The sequence below is a fragment of the Lontra canadensis genome, unplaced genomic scaffold (assembly GCF_010015895.1).
Source record: "Lontra canadensis isolate GAN:19392208 unplaced genomic scaffold, GSC_riverotter_1.0 scaffold35, whole genome shotgun sequence".
Classification (NCBI taxonomy): domain Eukaryota; kingdom Metazoa; phylum Chordata; class Mammalia; order Carnivora; family Mustelidae; genus Lontra; species Lontra canadensis.
This window is the reverse complement of record NW_022631029.1, coordinates 2038071-2058350: the sequence shown is the minus strand read 5'-3', so window position 1 is coordinate 2058350 and position 20280 is coordinate 2038071. Positions and strand designations below refer to the sequence as shown.

The following is a 20280-nucleotide window of genomic DNA, read 5'->3' as shown; positions in this document are numbered from 1 at the left end:
CGGAGCCACCCAAGCACCCCTGACTGTTCAAATCTTCTGCCCAGTTTTTTTATGGAATTCTTTTCTTTTTTAAGTGAACATTTTTTTATATCTTTATTGAGATATAATTGACATGCAATAAACTTCACATTTTTTTTAAAGTAGGCTCCACACCCAACGTGGGGCTTGAATTTACAACCCTGAGATTACCAGTTGTGTGCTCCACCGATTGAGCCAGGCAGGTGCTCCTAAACTGCGCACATTTAAATCATAGGATTCAGGGCACCTGGATGACTCAGTGGGTTAAGCCTCTGCCTTCGGCTCAGATCATGATCTCAGGGTCCTGGGATCGAGCCCTGCATTGGGCTCTCTGGTCAGCAGGGAGCCTGCTTCTGCCTCTCTCTCTCTGCCTGCTTCTCTGCCTACTTGTGATCTCTCTCCCTCTGTCAAATAAATTTTTAAAAACCTTTAAACCACAGGATTTGGTAGGTTGTGATGTGCATATAGACCAATGAAATCACCACTACAGTCAGGATAGTTAAGATTTCCACCACTCAGTTTCTTTTTTTTTTTTTTTTTAAGATTTTGTTTATTTATTTGATAGAGATCACAAGTAGGCAGAGAGGCAGGCAGAGAGAGAGGAGGAAGCAGGCTCCCTCCTGAGCAGAGAGCCTGATATGGGGCTTGATCCCAGGACCCTGGGATCATGACCTGAGCTGAAGGCAGAGGCTTTAACCCACTGAGCCACCCAGGCACCCCCACCACTCAGTTTCTATGTGCTTCTTCGCCATCCTTCCCTCCGCCTCTCCCCTCCTCATCCCTCTCTCCCCAAGCATCCACTGATCAGCCTGTTACTATAAATTAATTTGCCTTTTCCAGAATTTTATATACATGGGCTTGTAGAGTATATATTCTTTATATGGTTTCCCTCACCCATTGTAATGCATTGGAAGCTCGCTCATGTTGTCCCATGCTGTTTCCTTTTGCTAATGGAATCGCTGAGCACGATTCCACTGGGATGGAGCAGTTATCCATCCCCTCACCTTTTGATGGACATTTGTTGTTTCCAGTTTGGGGCTATTACAAAGCGCCTATGCAGATCGGTGTACACGTCTTTGCACGGACACATATTTTCATTGCTCTCGGGCAAGCACCCGAATAGCTGGGTTATATGGTAAATGAACATTTAATTTTTAAAAAGATTTTATTTATTTGTCAGCGACAAAGAGCAGAAGCAGGGAGAGCTGCAGGCAGAGGGAGAAGCAGGCTCCCTGCTGAGCAGGGAGCCCGATATGGAACTTGATCCCGGGATCCTGGGGTTATGACCCAAGTCAAAGGCAGATGCTTAACCGACTGAGCCACCCAGGCACCCCGGAAAATTAAATTTTTAAGAAAGTGCCACTGTCTTCCGGAGAAGCTGCACCATTTTATGTTCCTGCCCACGGAATGAAGAGAGTTCCCGTTGCTCCACATCCTTGCCAGCACTCAGTATGGTCAGTCTTTTTAATTTAACCATCCTAGACAGTGTAATGGGTACCTTCCCACCCATTTCCCTGATGGCTAAGGATGCTGGGCATCTTTTCATGTGCTTTTTAAAATGTCATCTGTATATTCCCCATGGCCAAGTGTCCTTTCAAATCCTTTACTCATTTTTAATTGGGCTGTTTTATTATTGAGTTTTGGGACTTCTTTATATATTCTGGATACAATCCCTTTATCAGATGTGTGATTGCCAAGTGGTTCTCTTAACAGGGTCCTGTATGGACTCTTAGCTGCAAACCCCAATCACCCCGTTAATTCTCCCATCTGTCCATAAAGGACAGTGATAATCATTACCCCCATTCCCCAAGAAGCAAACAGGCTTGGAAAAGGGGAGGCCCCATGATCTGTCGGTGGCACAGTAAATATGTGAACTCCGGACTCCAAACTCTACCCACAGGCTCCATCTCCTCTTGGACATTGGGGGCTGCCATGAGCCTCGTCTCCCTGGAAGCTCTGAGCATCTCTAAGGACACAGAACCCTGCCGTGTCCTGAGGCCAAAAGAGCAGGAATAAATCAGCCAAGCCAATGTGCTTCATCCACAACAGATTTATTTGCTGTACCTTCATGCCGAGCCTTGATAAACATGCAAGAGGATGCATTGGGAGCCTCAGGACCCAACCGGCTCCCAGGTGTCACCAGATCAAGGCACTTTCCCAACAGCTCGGCAATACCCGGGACCCCACGCGCTGATCTTGCTGCCGTCGTAGGCTGCTGCTCTGATTCCCCCTGGTGCAGAGGACAGCTCTAAACTGGCCCCATCTGTGCCCAAACTCCACCTGAGACTAGCCACACCTAATATACCCAGCCCTCCTGGCTGTCCTGGTGATGCAGGCTGAGATGAAGGTGGCCCGTGGGGTCGGGGCAAGGGGCCTCAGCTACCATTCCCCTCACTCACCCTGGAGCACATTCTGGGCCCGCCCAGCAGCAGCACAAGGCTCAGCACAGAGCAAGCCGAGTCCTCTGAATGACTGAGCAGTGGAGGATGCCAGCATGGGGAGGCCCGAAGCTTCTAGGGCCCGACAGCAAGTGTCCAGGGGCACTTGATGGAGCTGGATCTTGGCACCCCGGCCCAGCTTGCTGCATTTCTTTGGTTTCGGGACTGCCTGAACCCAAAGATCACAACATGCCTTCCCCACGCCCCAAGCTCTTAAGACTGGCCCAAATGTGTCTACTGAAGACCCCCTCCGTGCCAGGTAACTTGCGGGGGTTCTCTGATCCATGAACACAAATAATCTAAAATGCAAAGCCGTTCTCAAGCATGAGGAACACCCCTTAAAGCCTCCCCTCCCGCCTGCACAGTGCTTTAGAGTTGGTAAGGCTGGTTCATGTCCAGGTGCACACCAGCACTTCCACACGGAGGGGCTGGGGGGGAGGGTCTCCACTACACAGATGGGGAATGCGAGGCTCGGAGGAGGCAGCTTGCCCAGTGCCATCCAGGAGGAGCGGGCACAAGGAGACGGAAGTCGCAGCAGCTGCCTCATAGCAGACACTTAGGAATTGTCCATCAATTTCATGAGTCTCAACCTGATTGAAGTTCTTCCGGAGTCCAGATGTAGTTTTAAAGAGGGAATAGTAGAACCAAGAATATAACTGTTAGGGTTTCTGGCTGGGGCCACTGCCAGGATGCTGTGGGTCTCCCGCCAAATAAAGCTGTGTCGCTATGGTGGCCTGGCAGAAAGAGAGAGGGACCCCTCTACCCTCTCCTCACCCCCATATCTCATTTAACACCCCCCCACATGGCCCCAGTTTGCAGACTGGGAAGTTGAGGCCTGGAGAGGGGAAAGCAGAGCCCACAATGCTCCCGCACCGGCTCTGAGGGTCCTGGGTCCGGGTCTTCTCCCTGGCACCCCTCAAGGCCTCTGGGCCATCCACTAATCTGCCTTCTTGGTCTTCTTCTTTCTGGAGCCCTCACTCAGCTCCTCCTTGGACCTAGCAGGTAGGGCTGAGTGTGGCGAGCCGGGTCCGCCTCCACCATGGGACCCACCATGGGACCCACCATGGTTGTCGTGGTGATGGTTGCCCCCCCAGGCGGTCCCAAACAGCACAGGGCAGATGTAGCCCTCCAGAACATCAAAAGGGGAGCTGTGGGAGTGAGTGGCCGTCAGGAACACCTGAGGTAGGGTAACAGAGGGACAGGGAGACAGCAAGAGAGATAGAGACCGAGGCAGAAAGCAAGATGTTGGGGGGTAAGAGGAGGAAATAGGGGAGAAAAGGTCAGCCAGGTCAAGGTCAGAGGTAGTCAAGATCCATCCCTTTGGCTTTACGCACCCCCAGGAGCATGACTAACTATTGTAGGTTTCCTGGATATAGGACTTCTGGTGCTGAAACCCCAGACAGCAACGGGGACAGTTGATCTCTCCCCTCAATGTCAGGGGCCCCCCAGCACCTGGGCCTAGAGAGAAACAGTGCTTGGGGTAGGGGGGACTCATTCCCTTCTCCCTTTCAGTGACCAATGGGTCCCCTCCCAGGCAGCCAGCAGCAGAGCTCCCCAGATCTAAGGGGTAGGACAGTGTGGTTCCCGAAGACCCCTCCTGGGTGAGCTAACCCCAGCTCAAGGCCTCAAGATGAAACCAGCACCATCCCTTGTCCAGCCTGAGTCCCTGGGGTCCTGAGTGTGCTTTCCTGGGTCTTGTTCCTCAGCTCTCCACCACCAAGGCACAAGGCCCTGATTCTCCAAACAGACTCCATGCGCTTCTGCCCCTCTTTTTGGCCTTTGCCCAGGCTGGGCCCTGTGCCCAGAAGGCCTTAATTGTCCTTACCCTGTCCCCACGTGCTGGACCCTCCTCTTATCAGACCTTCTTCCGATGCACAGACCTAAAGGGACCCCCTTCCCCAGCTCCCTGCCTTAGGGCTGTCCATTCTGGGACACAAGAGCACAAGTCTGAGCTCCCAGCCTGCAAGGTGTGGGCTGGCGTGGGGTAGGGCAGGACGGCTTACCTTACAGGATACCATGAACATGGTGAAGATGAAGATGAGGCTGGCTTTGGACACCGGGAGCCAGCGGGTCTGCTGGAGGGTGAAGAGTATGGCTCCGTAGAGGCTGGCTTTCGTGGGGCTGGAGGGGGCAGCCTCTGTTACTATGAGGCACCACGCAGCCCAGGCCTTTTTCCCTCTGACCCAGACCCCCTTCTCCACCTGCCCGCTACCGGCCCCAGTTTTCATCCCAGCTTCTCCTGAGTGGGAGGTGGGAAGCTGCCTGCATGGCATAGATAAGGGAGGGGGAGTCTCCCTGCACAGTAAAGGGTTAAGTTGGCCCAAAGAGAGGTGTGGCTTTCCCCTCTGGCTCCTAGGAGGTCTCCTTTCAGCCCTGGAAACGTCCCGCCTGCCTGAAAGGAGTGTTTCTGTTCACTTGGGGACTTTGGGTCATACCAGTTAGGAACGATGTGATTTAAGGTGGGGTCTTGGGCCACGTGGTATCAGATCGACCTCTGCAGGGGCTGAAGACAGGTCAGGCATGCAGGCAGTCAGCTATGTCTGTGTAACCAAACCCCAATAAAACGTCCCCCAGAAGGTAGGATTACAACACATGGTTTTTCTTAACTTTCCTTTCCTTTCCTATGGGATAGGTTTTCAATATTTTAACTTGTTGCAGAAGAGAGACCTGTGACTCCTGCTCCCAGTGTCCGTGGTTCACTGCTGTCCTTAATGATGATAACTCTGCCTGATATTTCCAAAGCGCTCACCAGATACCAGGACCAGGGAGTTCATGAGCGTGAATCCATGGAGCCCTCACCTTCCACTCATGAGGCCGAAACAGAATGCAGGATGGGAAAGCACTTGCCCACTTAGTAGCAGGCAACATAATATTCTGGGTCCCCATTTCCTTGTTGGTGAACTGAGGGTGGGAATAGGCCTCCAGTAGGGATGAAATGAGATAAGTGTGAAATGGGAATTTTCTTTGGCATATGGGTGAGCCTTTTAAAAAAGTGTCATATTTTAATCGCTATCACTTTCTTTATTATAGATTGGGAGAAAATTTAATGAGCCCAAACCAATGAGGTCTTTTAAAAATTTATAGGCTAAATGTAGCACGGGACCCTAGGTTGGGTCCTGGATGCTGCCCTGTGGTCCTGCCCACCTAGTTCCAGATACACTCCCCACCCACACTCTGTGCCCTGCATTCTCCACCAATGCTCCATACTCTTCCCCACCCACACTCTGTACCGTGACCCCGCAGAACTGGGCAGAATCATTGTACTTTTCTCACTTGACAGTTGGCAGAGGTGCTGGCCTCTGTCCAGAGGCTTGCCCTTTGCCAGTAAACTCCTACTCACTCTTCAAAACCCAAATCAAGTATCTCATCACCCTGCAGCTCTGCCTGCTCCTCCCCCCAAGGCAGAGTTACAGTTCCCTTTCAGCTCCAAGGATGCTCCACGACCTCTGGAAGTTTCTGGAAGACAGAATTAGTGGCTGGGGCTTCTAAGTTACTGGGAACATCCAACCCAGGGTCAGGCCCAGGAGGCACCTGTACATACAGGAGGGATGGTAGGGGGGTGGAATGGATACTCACAAGGACATGTGCAGGATCTCATTGGTCTCTGGCTTCCAGACCCCTCGGAGCAGCTGCTCAACGTTAGACATGAGGGCAACGCCAGAGCCTAGGAGACAGGGTGCTTCTGAATGAGCCAGCCACCTCCAGCTCCCCACTCTTCTCGGCTGAGTTCCCAAGGAAGCAGCTTTACTGCTCCTAGAGTCTTCTCCAGAGAGATACTGAGCCTGGGTGTACGATAACCAGCTGCAGTGGGGAAACTGAGGCTCAGGAGGGTCACACGGCATATTTGGAGCAAAAGCAGCATGAAGGAATTGAGCTCATTTCTCATCTGCAAGGCATATCTTGGACAAATCTGGGTTGTCTGCCCTGATATCCCTAGCCCAGGACCCTGAACTGTGCATAAGGCTTCTAGAAGGCTCCCCATCTCAGTCTTCCTCCTCCTCAGGGTTCTAAATTTTCAGTGTTTCTTAAGCCATGTGCCCTCTGGGAGGCAAGCTATATGCCTGGGGCATTTATTCTAAAGCACAGGCTTCCTGGAGAGCAAATAAGGAGACTCATGTGGGACATAATGGTTGAAATTCTAGAAAAATCTTCCCATTTACCCCAAATGTATTGGCTAAAGAGAGCTGAACACCCACTCCAGAAATGGCTGTGCTGAGGTACCTGGTATGTACCACTGGACCAGGGGTTCATATCTGGAGTGATTTTGCCCCCAAGGAGGCATTTGGAAATATCTGGAAACATTTTTGGTTGCTGCAACTGGGGCAGGGCTGCTACTGGTGGGTTAAGGTCGGGAATGCTGCTCAACATCCTACAGTGCACAAGACAGTCTCCACCACAGAGCATGATCCAGCCCCATGTGTCAATGGAGCTGAGTACACTATGGCTCAGTGGAGTGTGCTTGTAGGCCCCGGCATGTTGGCAGTACCCACTTTGGTATCAGGGAGCAGGGATAAGGAGGCCCGTGGTGTTAGCAAAAAGAAAGTTGAGCCTTCTTTCCTTGTCTTCTTGGTACTCCTGGGTCCACCTCTACAACTATTATTGCTGGACTATCTATTTCTCCTTTAGCTTCTCTCAGTTTTTGCTTTATACATTTTGGTGCTATTTTTAGGTGCATATATGTTTATTATTGTTGTATCTTCCTAGTGGATTGAACTATCATTATAAAGGGTCCCTCTTTAATTTTTAGTAACATTTTCTGCTTTATTTATTTATTTATTTACTTATTTAAAGATTTTATTTATTTATTTGCCAGAGAGAGAGAGAGAGAGAGAGAGAACAGACAGGCAGAGTGGCAGCAGAGGCAGAGGGAGAAGCAGGCTCCCTGCCGAGCAAGGAGCCCGATGTGGGACTCGATCCCAGGACGCTGGGATTATGACCTGAGTCGAAGGCAGCGGCTTCACCAACTGAGCCACACAGGCGTCCCACATTTTCTGCTTTAAAGTCTATCTTGGCCTGTCTCTTAGCATAGCCAAAGGAGAAGGGAAAAGGAGGACTTCAAAGTCGTTAAGAATGTGGATGTTGAATTCTGAGGATCTGGAGTCAAACGTAGCTACACCCCCTTAGCTGTGTGACCATGAGCAAGTCATTTCATTTCCCTTCTCAGTAAATAGGGGATGATGCTAGATTTTTCCTAAAGCAGAGTCTTAAGAATCAAATGAGATAAGACATTTCTGGTTGTCACACAGGTGGGCACTACTGATATCTGGTGGGAGAAGGCCAGGGATGCTGTTCAACATGTTACTCCACACAAGACAGCACCCACCACAAAGGATGACCAGGCACCAAACATCAGTAGTGTCACAGCTGAGGACCCCTGCTTGAGAGACAGCCATCATTGTCTTGTGGGCCTGTTTATCTTTGACAGTTAAATTCTGGAAGAATCTTCCCATTTACTCGAAAGTTGTCAGCTAATGAGGCTGGACTCCCACAACAGTCCTCGTAGCCTGGAGCAATGTCTGTGCCAACCTGGGTGCCAGACATGTACCACTGAGCAGGGGTTCTCAGTGGAGGTGATTTCCCAATGTCATCATGGTCCTGTTTACCTTTGACCCAGCCAGTGGCAATCATGACGAACCACCCGTGGTGGTAGTGGTGGTGGGCGTGATGGATCCCCACAGCAATCTTGCGGACTCTCACTACCTCCTTCATGGCCACGAATATAAGTTTCACAGGCAGGAAGCAGACACACTTGTAAAAGAGGTCCAGGGGGCAGAAGAAAATCAAGTACCTTTGGGGAGAGAATGCAGAGCGTCAGGGTGAGACAGACCATTGGGGGCTCCTGGGGGGATGAGGTTGTGTCCAGATCCCCCTCCCTGGCTTGCTGGGCTTGGGATAGAGCTGTGGACAGCAGTGCACTCAGGTCTGCTGTGAATGTTGTGCAGATGGGTCCCATTTCCTCCAACCCCATTTACTCCAACCCCACCTCCCACCTTCCAGGTGGCTGGGTCACCCCTGCCCCCAACTCTGCTCTTCCACACCCCACCAGCTGGACAGTGCTTACCAGACAGCTGTGGCCAGCAGGATGCTGGAATTGTTGCTGAAGTAGTCGATTAGGGGCTCCCCGAGGAGCAGATCAGCCAGGATGTAACTCCCGAAGCAATGCAGCATGGCACACAGCCAGGATGCCATGGGATGGCGCCGGGACAGCTCGACTGCTCCTGAGGGGCACAGGGGTGTTCCCCACCGTCACCAGAGTGCCAAGGGCATGCTTTGTTCCCATACCTTCCGGTTAGCCCATCCTAATTTAGCTGCCTTGCAGCTTGCCCATTTCAGAGGAAGAACCCAGGCTCAGACAGGCTGGACAGGTGCCTGAGGTCACACGGAGAAAAGGCAGAGCTGGGCCAGGGCTCCTTCTCCCGTGCTCAGAGACGTGGCAATGACGGTAACGCCAGGTCCCACTTAGCAAGCCCCTCCAGGTCTCAGACACTGGGTTTACATTTATATGAAGGACTTGCTAAATCCTCATTGATAACCACAGCCAAGCGGTCACTCTCATCCCTACAAGAGAGGGCGGCATGGAGAGGGAGCGATGTACAGATGGGAACGCTTCCATGCGGCTGCTCCTGCCTTGGGCTGACGCCAAGATCCCTACAAGCTCAGGCCTGTCCTCTTGGTCTCTCCTTCTTTTTACCTTTTTTTTTTTTTATTATTGTGGTAAAATATACATAAAATGTGCTACTTTAACCATTTCTAAGTGAACAGCTTGGTGGCATGAAGCACATTCACACTGTCATGTAACCATCACCACCATCCATCTCAGGACTTTTTCATTGTCTCCAGCTGAAACTCTGTCCCCATTAAACACTAACTCTCTGTTGCCTCCTTCAGCCCCTGGCTCCCACCATCTACTTCCTGTCTCTGTGAATTCCACTCCTCTAGGGACCTCATGTAAGTGGAATCACACATATTTGTCCCCTTGTGTCTGGCTTCTTTCACTCAGCATAATAACCTGATGTTGTAGCATGCGTCAGAATTCCTTCTTCTCTGAGACTGAATAATCTTCCATTGTATGGATATACCATATTTTGTTTACCCACTCACCCATCGATGGACATTGGAGTTATTTCCACCTTTTGGCGATGACGAATAATGCTGCTAAGGACATAAGTGAACCAATATCAATTTGAGTTCCTGCTTTCAACTCTTCTGGGGATACACCCAGAATGGAACTGATGGGTCAAATGGTAATTCTGTTTAACTTGTTTGAGGAACTGCCATATTGTTTTCCATGGCGGCTGCACCAGTTTATATTCCTATCAGCTGTTCACAAGGGTTCCAACTTCTCCACCTCCTCCCCAACACTTGTTGTCTTCTGTTACAAGTTAGTGGCATAGAAGGAGCAAAAACACAAAAGCAAAAATGGCCAAGCACAAATGCCACCTCCTCTAGGAAGGCTTCCTTGCTCTGCTGGGTCAGTCACTCCTGCCTCTGGGCTCCCATGACCCTGTGGACTTTATCCTATTATGGGTCTTGGTATTTTATTAAATTTTTAACACTAAGAAAAAGTAGATTAGAGGTTGCTTAGGGCTGGAGGGAATGGGGGATATGGGAGGGTGACAGCTAAAGGCTACAGATTTCTTTTGGATGTGCTGGTTGTATAATTCTGAGAATATACTGAAAACCAATGAATGGGATGCTGTAAATGGGTGGTATGTGAATTATGGCTTAATGAAGCTGTTAAAATAAAATGGATGACAGAAAAAAAATATAACTTATTTCAGTTTCTGTAACTGAGGATACACACTCATAAATGATAGTCAGCTGAGTCTTTCTATAAACCCAAGGCAACAAAATACAAAAAAAGAATGATCTTGCTTAGCAAACAGAAACAGGAATCCCAGGGCACCTGGGTAGCTCAGTGGGTTGAGTCTCTGCCTTTAGCTCAGGTCATGATCTCAGGGTCCTGAGATCGAGCCCTGCATCGGGCTCTCTGCTCAACGGGGAGCCTGCTCCCCCGCCCCACCTGCTGCCCTGCCTACTTGTGATCTCTCTCTCTCTGTCTGTCAAATAAGTAAATAAATAAAATCTTAAAAAAAAAAAAAAGAAACAGGAATCCCATTTGTGAAGAAAAGGGCTCAGTGCACTGACCTTCCATTTGTTTGTATATCAGCATTGCTGGGGGACTTTACAAACCAGATACCTGAACCCCACCCCTAAGCATCTCAGTCAGCCAATCTGGAGTCTGCTTAAGACTCTCTGTCTCGGGGCGCCTGGGTGGCTCAGTGGGTTAAAGCCTCTGCCTTCAGCTCGGGTCATGATCCCAGGGTCCTGGGATTGAGCCCCACATCAGGCTCTCTGCTCAGCAGGGAGCCTGTTTCCCTTCCTCTCTCTGTGCCTGACTCTCTGTCTACATGTGATCTCTGTCTGTCAAATAAATAAATAAATAAATAAAATTTAAAAAAAAAGACTCTCTGTTCCTCTCCCTCTGTCCCTCCCTCACTCCTGCTCTCTCTCTCAAATAAATCTTTAAAAAGAAAAGAGAAGGTTACATACTATATGATATCATTTCTATGACTTTCTCCAAGTAAAAAAAACATAGCGATACGTGACAAAGAGTAGATCAGTGGTCACCAGGCGTTAGGGCATGGAGGAGGATATAACTATAAAGGAACATCGCGAGGGAGTTCCTTTGGGGTGCCAGAACCATTGTGTACCCCAACTCTGGTGGTGATTATTAGAATCTATACACAAGGTGCCCCTTTTTTTTTTTTAAGCTGTGTTTATGTATTTGAGAGAGAAAGAGCGTGCACGCGAGAGAGCACAAGTGGAGGAAGGGGCAGAGGGAGAGAGAATCTCAAGCAGATTCCCTGCTGAGCGTGGAGCCCAATGCAGGGCTCAACCCGAGCCAAAATCAAAAGTTGGGTGCTGAACTCACTGAGCCACCCAGGCACCCTGTTTTTTGTCACTTTGGGGGCACCTTGGTGGCTCAGTTGATTGGGTGTCTGCCTTTGGCTCAGATCTTGACCCCGGGGTCCTGCGATCTGGCGCCACATTGGGCTCCCGGCTCAGCGGGAATTCTGCTTCTCCCACTGCCCCTCCCTCTGCTTGTGCGCCCTCTCTCTCAAAAAAAAAAAAAAAAATCTTAAATGAAAAGTCACGTTGTTTCTAGAAATTGAATGCCTTTAATCTCTAAACTGAGCCTGAATGCTTGGTCTCTCCATGACCTGCACCACGGACAAAGCCACTGACATGAATACGGATCCATACTGTTGATACACTCAACGGACTGGTTTGGTCTTAATCCTTTGGTGAGTACGGGGACCTCCTCAGTCTTACCTGCTGCTGTATCCCCAGTGCACGGCACTAGGCCTGCCAAATAGCAGCCACCCAATAAACAGCTGGGAGTGAATGAACTCCCGCCCTCATGGAGCTCCCCTTCTAGTAAATGTGGAGGGAACACCCCCAGGCATTGGGGCTGTGTTGGGCACTCTGGGTCACACTATAAGAAAACCTCCCCACTTCATTGATTCAGGGAGTTACTATTTTGTCCCAGGAAACTATACCCCTTCGCTCCATCCTTGAGAGCTGTTAGCCGCACATGATATACGGATCATTATCCCCACTTGCAGCGAGTTATATGGGGGACCAGGGTCCTCCTGCCCAGCATTCATGCTCACCGGAACCTCAACATGCGACCTTACTTGGAACAGGGTCATTGTAGGATCTTTCACTCTAAGAACCATGAAGTTGGCTCTGTGGGCCACTCAGAGTCTGCTTGAGATTCTCTCCCTCTCCCTCTGCCCCTCCCCCAACTTGCACTCATTCTCTCTCTTTTTCAAATAAATAAATAAATAAATAAATAAATAAAGTCTTTAAGAAAACCATCTGAAGCAAATCTATGTTCCCATCTGTTAAATCTGTTTGGAGGGGAGAGAGGTGTCCGTGATATTTATTCTGTGTGTATGAAATACTTAATCACCAAAACTAGTAAAAACAAGAGTGCCCCCGGAAAGCCAATAGGCAAGAGGGACATGGGATGTTCATCACATGGGGTTCCATCAGCCTCCTATCAGACCCTGACCACCTGCTCCCTCTCTGATGGCCATGATCAGAGGTCCAGGAGCAGGAGGTGGGCAGTGGGGAACCTTGCTATATCCTACCAGAGAACCTAGCAAAAGGTTCTGAAAGGCTCTTAAAAAATCATGTTCACAGGGCACCTGGGTGGCTCAGTGGGTTAAAGCCTCTGCCTTCAGCTCAGGTCATGATCTTGGGGTCCTGGGATCAAGCCCCACGTGGGGCTCTCTGCTCACTGGGGAGCCTTCTTCCCCCCCACCCCCGCCTGCCTCTCTGCCTACTTGTGATCTCTCTCTGTCAAATAAATATACAAAATCTTTAAAATAAAATCGTGTTCATGGCAGCACTATTTACAATTTGCCAAAAGGTGGAAACAACCCAAGTGTCCACCAATAGATAAATGGTTAAACAAGATGTGGTAGATCCACACAATGGAATATCATTCCACCTTAAAGGGGAATGAAGTCCTACAACATGAAAACAAATCTTGCACAAACATGCTAAGTGAAAGAAGTCAGACACAAAAGGTCCCACAGTGTGTGAGGTCATCTGTATGAAATGTCCAGAACAGGCAAATCCACAAAAACGGAAAGTAGACTGGTGACTTCGGGGGGCTGGGGGAGGGGAGGATGGGGACTGACTGCTCGTCGGGCTGGGGTTTCCTTTTGGAGGAAGGAAAATGTTCTGAACTTACATACTTCATTTGGTGGAATCATATAACATAGTCTTTTACCTCTTGCTCTTTCACGGAGCACAATATTTTCAAGGGCCGTATTTATTTTTCTCTGCTGTAAGGTATGCTAACATAGGAATAGAACCCAAGTTATCTATCCATTCTCTTGCACAAACTACATTTTATAATCAGGAAACATGCTTAATAAAAGTCTGAAAGAAAGTTGTAAACACACTCCCCTTTCTCTTTGCCACCCCCAACTAACCATGAGATCTTGGACAAACCATTTTCCTCTGTGTCCCACTCCTTCTGCCAGGTGCGAACCCCAGTCCCTTCTTTGCCCAGCTCCTGACAAGGGCTGGAATTGAAATTTCCCTCCTCGATCTCACTCTGGAGTTACAAGCCCACAGCGCATCTTCTCCCTGCCCTCGAGGTTGTCCTAAGTCTCAGCATTGACAAAGTATGAGGCAGAATGTTCTCTTCCCTGGGGTATCTATTTAAAATGCTGCCAGCTGAGAGTTAATCCTTTGGAGCAGCTGGTGGGTCCTGCAACGGCTTGGGTCAGGTGAGGCACCCATGTTTTGCAGAAATGGATACCTCTGCATCTAAAAATAATGTTAGGGGTTGAATTCTTTCCAGGGTCATTCTGGTGCCCTCTGGGACCATCCCAGGGACTGAGGCCAGGGAGCAGGGGGTGGGGGCGGGGTGGCAGGTAGTGGGAGTAAAGCAGGCTCCCGTGTTTGCACCATGGCTGAGTCCTGGTAGAAAAGTCACAGACCCCGGTTTGGCCCTGCTGCTCACTCTCTCCGGTGTGACCTTGGACAAATGACTGCTCCCTGCCAGCCTCAGCTTCCTCTGCTTTCCAAAGAAGAGGATGAGAGTATCCTCTTTCCAAGTCGTATTGGTGATTCAATGTGGTGTGCGTAATTATCAAGATGATTCTTAGCATTATCAAACTTATTTATCTCAGCAACCCAGAAGACCAAGGTCAGTCTCCTCATTACCACACTGGAGAAGATGGAGGCTGATGGGGGATGGGCCTGCCCTGAAGATCCACAGCAAGGCAGTGCCGAGAACCTTCTCTTTGGCTCTTTCCCTTTGCCATACTCCTTCCTGGTTTCTCTTGCTGGGTTCTGGGGGAGCATCAGGAACCACGAGAAAGTGGGTTGCAATCCCAGGTTTGCCACCAAAGCCCTCCCCTCTCGCTGGGTTAGCTTGGCTAGTCACTCCTCTCTCCGGGTTTCAATGGGTGCGTTTGTGCATAATGGGGGTGCTGTGTAGAGGGACCAGTCAGCCTGATTTGCATGGGACCGAGGGGTTCCCGGGACATGGGGCTTCTGGTGCTTTTCTTAACGGAACCTGGGTCAGGTGGTCACCCCGGTGCTACTACCCATTTCAAAGGGCGCCGGTGAGAACAAAAAGAAATTGCTTAGAGCTTAGCAATTATGCACGAGTTATTCCTGGAACTGAACTGAAATGGAAAGTACCTGTGGGTGGAAATTTTAGCTGATGGATTTATAAAAATCAGCTCTGCCTGAGGAGGGAGGAGGAAGCCCTAATCACGTCCCTAGCTCTGGCCTGGGATGGGCATCCCAGCATTCCCTCTCTGGGGGGGTTAGAGTCCTGTCTATGGAAGGCAGGGAAGCACTAGAAGGTTCCCCAGGGCACTTTCAGCAAAGCCATGGCTCTGCACTATTTAGTCTGAGGTCCAAACATGGGAGGTGTATTTACAGAGCTTCTCAGTGACTTGAAGGAGCTCAGCTGTCTGCCTTGGTTTCTTCCCCTGTGACAGATTTTTGGAAGGTTGGAGGAGAGGCAGCCCTTCACTCTCAAAAAGCTTAGAGTTCATGCCAGAGGCCTCGAAAGGGCTCAAGGAGCTGTCTTGTTAGTCCCGCAGTATTTTAGATGTTCAACCTGCAACCTAGATGTCTTTCGGTAGGTGAATAAGTAACTATGATGCATACGTACCCTGGGAGATTATTCAGCAATGGAAAGAAATGAGCTTTCCAGCCACGAAAAGACATGGAAGAACCTTAAATGCATACCGCTGAGCGAAAGAGGCCAGACTGAAAAGGCTACACACCGTATGGTTCCAATTCTATGACATTCTGCAAAAGGCAAAACTATGGAGATGATGAAAAGATCGGGGGTTGTCCAGGGTTTGAGGGAGGGAGGGGGCAGGATGCTCATGGGGAGCTTGGGGGATTTTTAGGTTAATGAAATTATCTGTAGGATAACCTAACAGTGGATACACGTTATACAATGGGCGAAATCCACAAAACGTACAACACCAAGTAACCCTAATGTAAATTCTAGACTTTGGTTGATAATATGTGATAGTGATATTATAATAATAATGATACGGGCTCCTGGATTATGACAAAGGTACTCCTCTGTGCAGAATGTTGACGGGGAGGAAGTCGGAGAGTACACGAAAATTGTACTTGCAGCTTAATTTTGCTGTGGATCTAAGACTGCTCTAGAAAATAGCCCATCAACTTCTTAAAAAGAAAAAAAATGTTAATTGTTTTATTTAAAACAATTTTTTAATTTTTTAAAAACAAATTAAAAAATGTCTGAACAGCCGAACATATACACATAGGGAACTGCATATCGCACTTCCAGCTTCCATCGAAACATCACTTCTGGTGGTTCTTGCTGCAATCAGGCGAAGATGTGCATGCTGGGTCTCACCTGGGAACAGTCCCCATGTGGCTGGCAGACTGCTTCCCATGCATCACCTGCCTGGCCCTTGAAAGCACTGGGCGTTTGAGATTTGGTCTAGGTCACTGCTTCTCAACTGGGGGCAACTACATCTGGGGACATTTCTGGTTGTCACAACTGGCTGTCACATTCTGGTTGTCACAACTAGATGCTACCAGCATCTAGTAGGCTGAGCCACAGGAATGCTGTGATATATCTTGAAATGCCTGGGATGGCCCCCACCACAGAGAATGATCTGGCCCTCACTGTCACTTGTGCGGAGACCTGGGCGACACTGTTTACACAGAACTGGTTCTCATCTGGGGAACTTAAAAAAGACATACTGACACTGGTAACGTGCACAGTGATTCTAATTTAAGTGGAAGGGTGCTGCGGGAACAAGAGGGTTCTGAAAAGCTCCCCAGGTGAGTTTAATGTGGAGGTATATTTGAGAACCACTGGTCTGGAAGGTTCTTGGGATAGGTCAAGGCTTAAAAGGATCCAGGACGGTCATTCATTCGTTCAACCATGCAGCCGACATCCACTGCTTTTTCTTCTCTTCTTGGATAGAACTAGGGAAACCGGAGGTGAGCCAGATCTTCTCCTCCCGGCCGTATTAAGGAGCTCCAGGTTCTAATAAGGACCTCCTGCCTCTTTTAGTCCATCCTTCCTTAAATGTTATACAGATTCTGATTCAGCAGGTCTGGGGGTGGGGGGAGGGTGGGCTGGCATTCTGCATTTCTTAACCAGCTCCCAGGGGCCACAGATGCCGTTCATCTGAGGACCACACTCTAAGCTCTGTCCTCATTCAGGATTCTCACGAAAGCCTGACCCAGAAAATGCCTGCGTCTCAGGAAACACATCCTCCCACGGCCTTACAAATAATTTTAACTACTCTCCCAAGTGCCTTAGACCCTACTACGGACAAAGTTCTCAATACATCTTTACAATAGCCTGGCAGAAGAGTTTGGGATTATGTTCCGACGAGACTCTTTCCTAGATGAGTGAGCTGAACCTCACGGAGGTGCAGACACCAGCCTGGTATTCAGTGGTAGAGGCTGACTCCTAATTCAGAGATTTTCCCTAAAAGCCAGCGTGGCTCTCAGTTCCACAGGTGTGCTACCTGTGCCACTGCCCAGGACCCTGTGTTCAGAAGGGTCCCACATTCACTTTAGCGCTGCTGTCACCATCTTGAAATTCTGACTTTCTGAGTGAGGGGCCCTGCAGATTCTGTGGCCGCTCCTGCAGTCAGCACACAGATTCTAAGAAACCTTTGTAGAGGCTCAGCAGGAACAACAAACAGGGTGGGGTGGGGTGGGGGGCTAACAGCTAAGCCCAACTCCTCCAGTTTCTAAAGGGAAGCAAGTACCTCAGAGCAATTGGAGTGAGTCTTGGGGTCCAGGAGACCTGGGTTTAAGTCCCAAGGCTGCATCTACCAGCCATGGGACTACAGGTTGGGTATGTAAATTAGCTTAGCCACTATTTCCTACTTCCTCAGTTGCAAACCGAGGGCATGTGAACTGGGCAGGGGTTTCTCAATCTTGAAGGCATGCAGGAATCACTGGGGAGGGGACCCTGAAACATAAGCATGCAGGGATGGCCCTATCCCAAATATTCTGATTTGGTTTGTCTGGAGTGGAAGTGAGATGGGGGGGTTAAGAGCCCCCACGAGCCCCTAATATAAGCAGGTTATGAACCACTGAAACTTCCCCATCTTCAGGGACCTTCAGGCTCCAGTACCTCTAGTTCAGATGACTTATTCACTCTGGCAGAAATTTCTAGACCCCCCTGCATACTCCCGGCCAGCCTGAAGACCTCTTTCCTCCAGACATTTGTGTCCTACATCCCTCTGAAGTGCCAGCCCTCCACAGTTTAAGATTTCCCAAGGTGTGCTAGGTTCTGTACTTGCCCAGGGATTGGCATGAGCCACCAAAATCTGTCTTGGACAGGAAATGCAGTCCTGTGCCCGTGCTAAGACAACACAAAGCTTATTTTGCTTTGCAAAGTAACTGATCTGCAGAATAGCTTTTAAAGAATAGGCTCTGGCTTGTGGACGGGCAAAAATAAAACAGAACAAAAACACTTGGCAAGCAGAATATGATCCTATTTGCATAAAATCGTGCTTTACCATCTCTAACTACAGGGTTATAAACGCATGGAATAGAGGTCTGGAAGGGCCGGCAAAACCTCAACTGTAATGATCTTTTTTCCTTTCTGTTTCTCAGCTTGATTTTTAAAAAAACAAAGAAGCACCTATTTTTATAATCTGGGGGGGGGGAGCTATTTCAGTCCTGAGAGAAGAATATAGAGGAATTTACATCTAAGTGCGAGAAACAGTCACAAAGTTTCCGGATGATCAATCCCTTTTCTAAAGCTAAATTCTCTAGTCCCTGTCGTTGGCTGGTGTGCTATAACAGTTAAAACGCTAGGAGATGAACAAGAAACATTCAGTGAGCCTTATCTAAAAATAGACCACACTCTAAGGAGTCTATTTACCATCATCTAAAAAAAAAAAAAAAAAAAGCTTTTAAAAAACCCCAAGAAGCAGAGTCTTTCTTCCCTTTTGCGATTCTCCGCGGTGGGGTGGAGGGGACGGTCTGGAGCTGGCTGGGTTAGCTAACCCCAAATCACCCTGCCCTAGGGCAGATCCTGCTCTGTAAGTGGAAAGGATCCGCGCCACGGCTGGAAGAATTCCCGCCGGGCGCGGGAGACCCAGCTTCGCTCTGTCGGAGGACAGGGGGGGACTGGGAGGAGGAGGAGGGGAGATTGCCGGAGAGAGCCGAGGGCCGCAGAGCAGCGGGGGCACCGGTGTCAGTTTCTCTGAACCGGATTACTGCCCCCAGCACTGCCGGTCCTTATATAGACACTGAGCCGCTCCGGCTCCGCGCGCCAAGGGCAGGGAGGGCGGTCACGACTGCGGGCGGCCAGGACATCTGGACTGACGGGCAGCACCGACCCCAGCTTGCGCTTTCACCACGACCTATGCCGCTTGCCCAAATTCATGCGACCCTGCCGGAACCCCTGACCTTCTCTTCCAGCTCCCTCCCGAGCACCTGTTCCCCCTCTTCTATACAATTGCATTCCTCTCCTGCCATCCAGCCCTCATCCGCTCCCACTCCCCCAGCCCCACCACCCAGGGGGCTTCTCTCCTTGCCCTCCCTCGTCTTCCCCCCGCCGCCCCCCGCCCACTCCTTGTGGAAGAACAGCACGATCCCAGCACCTGCGGCTCCCCCGAAGCAGTCCCTGGTACTGTGACCCGCCATGATCTAGAGCTTCTCCCTCCTCGCGACCCGCAGGTTTACCCCCACCCCCCGCCCCGCGATGCCAGCCCCCGCGGACTGCTGGCTCTGGCTCACCTGGCTCATACTTGAGGTAGAGAATGGAGACGATGAAGTAGCTGAGGTCGAAGACTGGGAAGAGCGGCACCCGCGAGAAGCTGAGCGCTAGCTCACCGAGGCTCAGCGCCGAGAGCAGCTCCATGGCGCCCACCCGGTCCCACCCCAGCCCCCGGCCCAGTACGTCCCGCAGCCCGCCGCCGGGTGACTGCGCCCCCGCCGCAGGAACCGCCCCCGCCCGCCAGGCACCGCCCCCAACCCGGCCCCCGCGGGAGAGGAGGGACAACCGCTGGCCCCGGGGCGGGTCGTGGGACCGTCCTGTCCCATAAAGCCCAGTAGGGTGTCCCATACTCCGTCCCTCGGGCCATCACGACCCCCTTCAGCCCAGCGAGGTAGGGTGTAGGGGTGTCCCTGTGGTGTGAGTTGGACAGGGTAGCTCTCCATGGAGGGGGGGTTCTTCCCGCACGGAACTCACCCAGAGGGACGGGTCGGTCAGGCCCCTGTCCTGGTGGGACTCAATTAGGACCCATGTCCTCTGGAGCCTTGGATCGGGACCTGCATCCTCTGTGGGTCTCGACAAGTGGTGAACCCCATCTTCCCGTGCCCTAGAGTGTCAAGACCCCCGTCCTCTATGGAGCTTTCATGACCCTAGTCCTCTGTTGGGCTCTGTAAGTCATGACCTCCATTCCCCACCAGGAACCCTGTTCTCCAAAGGGACAGCTCGCTCGGACCTCCGCACCCTCGTTAACTCCTGCCTAGGGGGGAATCCCTGCCTTCCATTGGGCTCAGGAGGAACCTCCTCCCCGCGGGAAACCATGCCCGGGAGTCCACTACATCAGCACCCATTCCCCTGCGCAGCTCAGTGGTCAGGAGGCCGGGTTTCTCCAGAAGCTGCCTGGGAGACCCCAGCCCAGAAGGAAAAGCTACGGCGCTAATTCTGCAGCGCGCAGGGGTCTCACCGCTGCGCCACACGCCTCCAGTGCGTAACCCAATCTCGCCTGGGTTGGTGCCAGTTTTGGGTGACGCCACACTCTCGCCC

The 20280-nt window shown here is 50.5% G+C and overlaps 1 protein-coding gene across 2 annotated transcripts; it reads right to left on the bottom strand.

Annotated features, from left to right (window-relative positions):
- Positions 1 to 2050: 2050 nt before the first annotated feature.
- TMEM38A (transmembrane protein 38A) lies at positions 2051 to 20197 on the bottom strand. 2 transcript variants are annotated; one of them, XM_032867565.1, is made up of 7 exons: positions 19717 to 20197; positions 19263 to 19316; positions 8518 to 8674; positions 8060 to 8244; positions 6033 to 6120; positions 4460 to 4577; positions 2051 to 3633 (listed from the first exon to the last, which is right to left on the bottom strand). In XM_032867565.1, exons 3-7 carry the CDS (start codon positions 8643 to 8645, stop codon positions 3394 to 3396), a joined length of 759 nt encoding a protein of 252 aa, XP_032723456.1. In that variant the 5' UTR covers positions 8646 to 8674; positions 19263 to 19316; positions 19717 to 20197; the 3' UTR covers positions 2051 to 3393. The 2 variants fall into 2 exon arrangements, with proteins under 2 accessions (XP_032723456.1, XP_032723455.1); XM_032867564.1 differs by lacking the exon at positions 19717 to 20197 and having other exon boundaries at positions 19263 to 19471.
- Between the last annotated feature and the right edge of the window lie 83 nt (positions 20198 to 20280).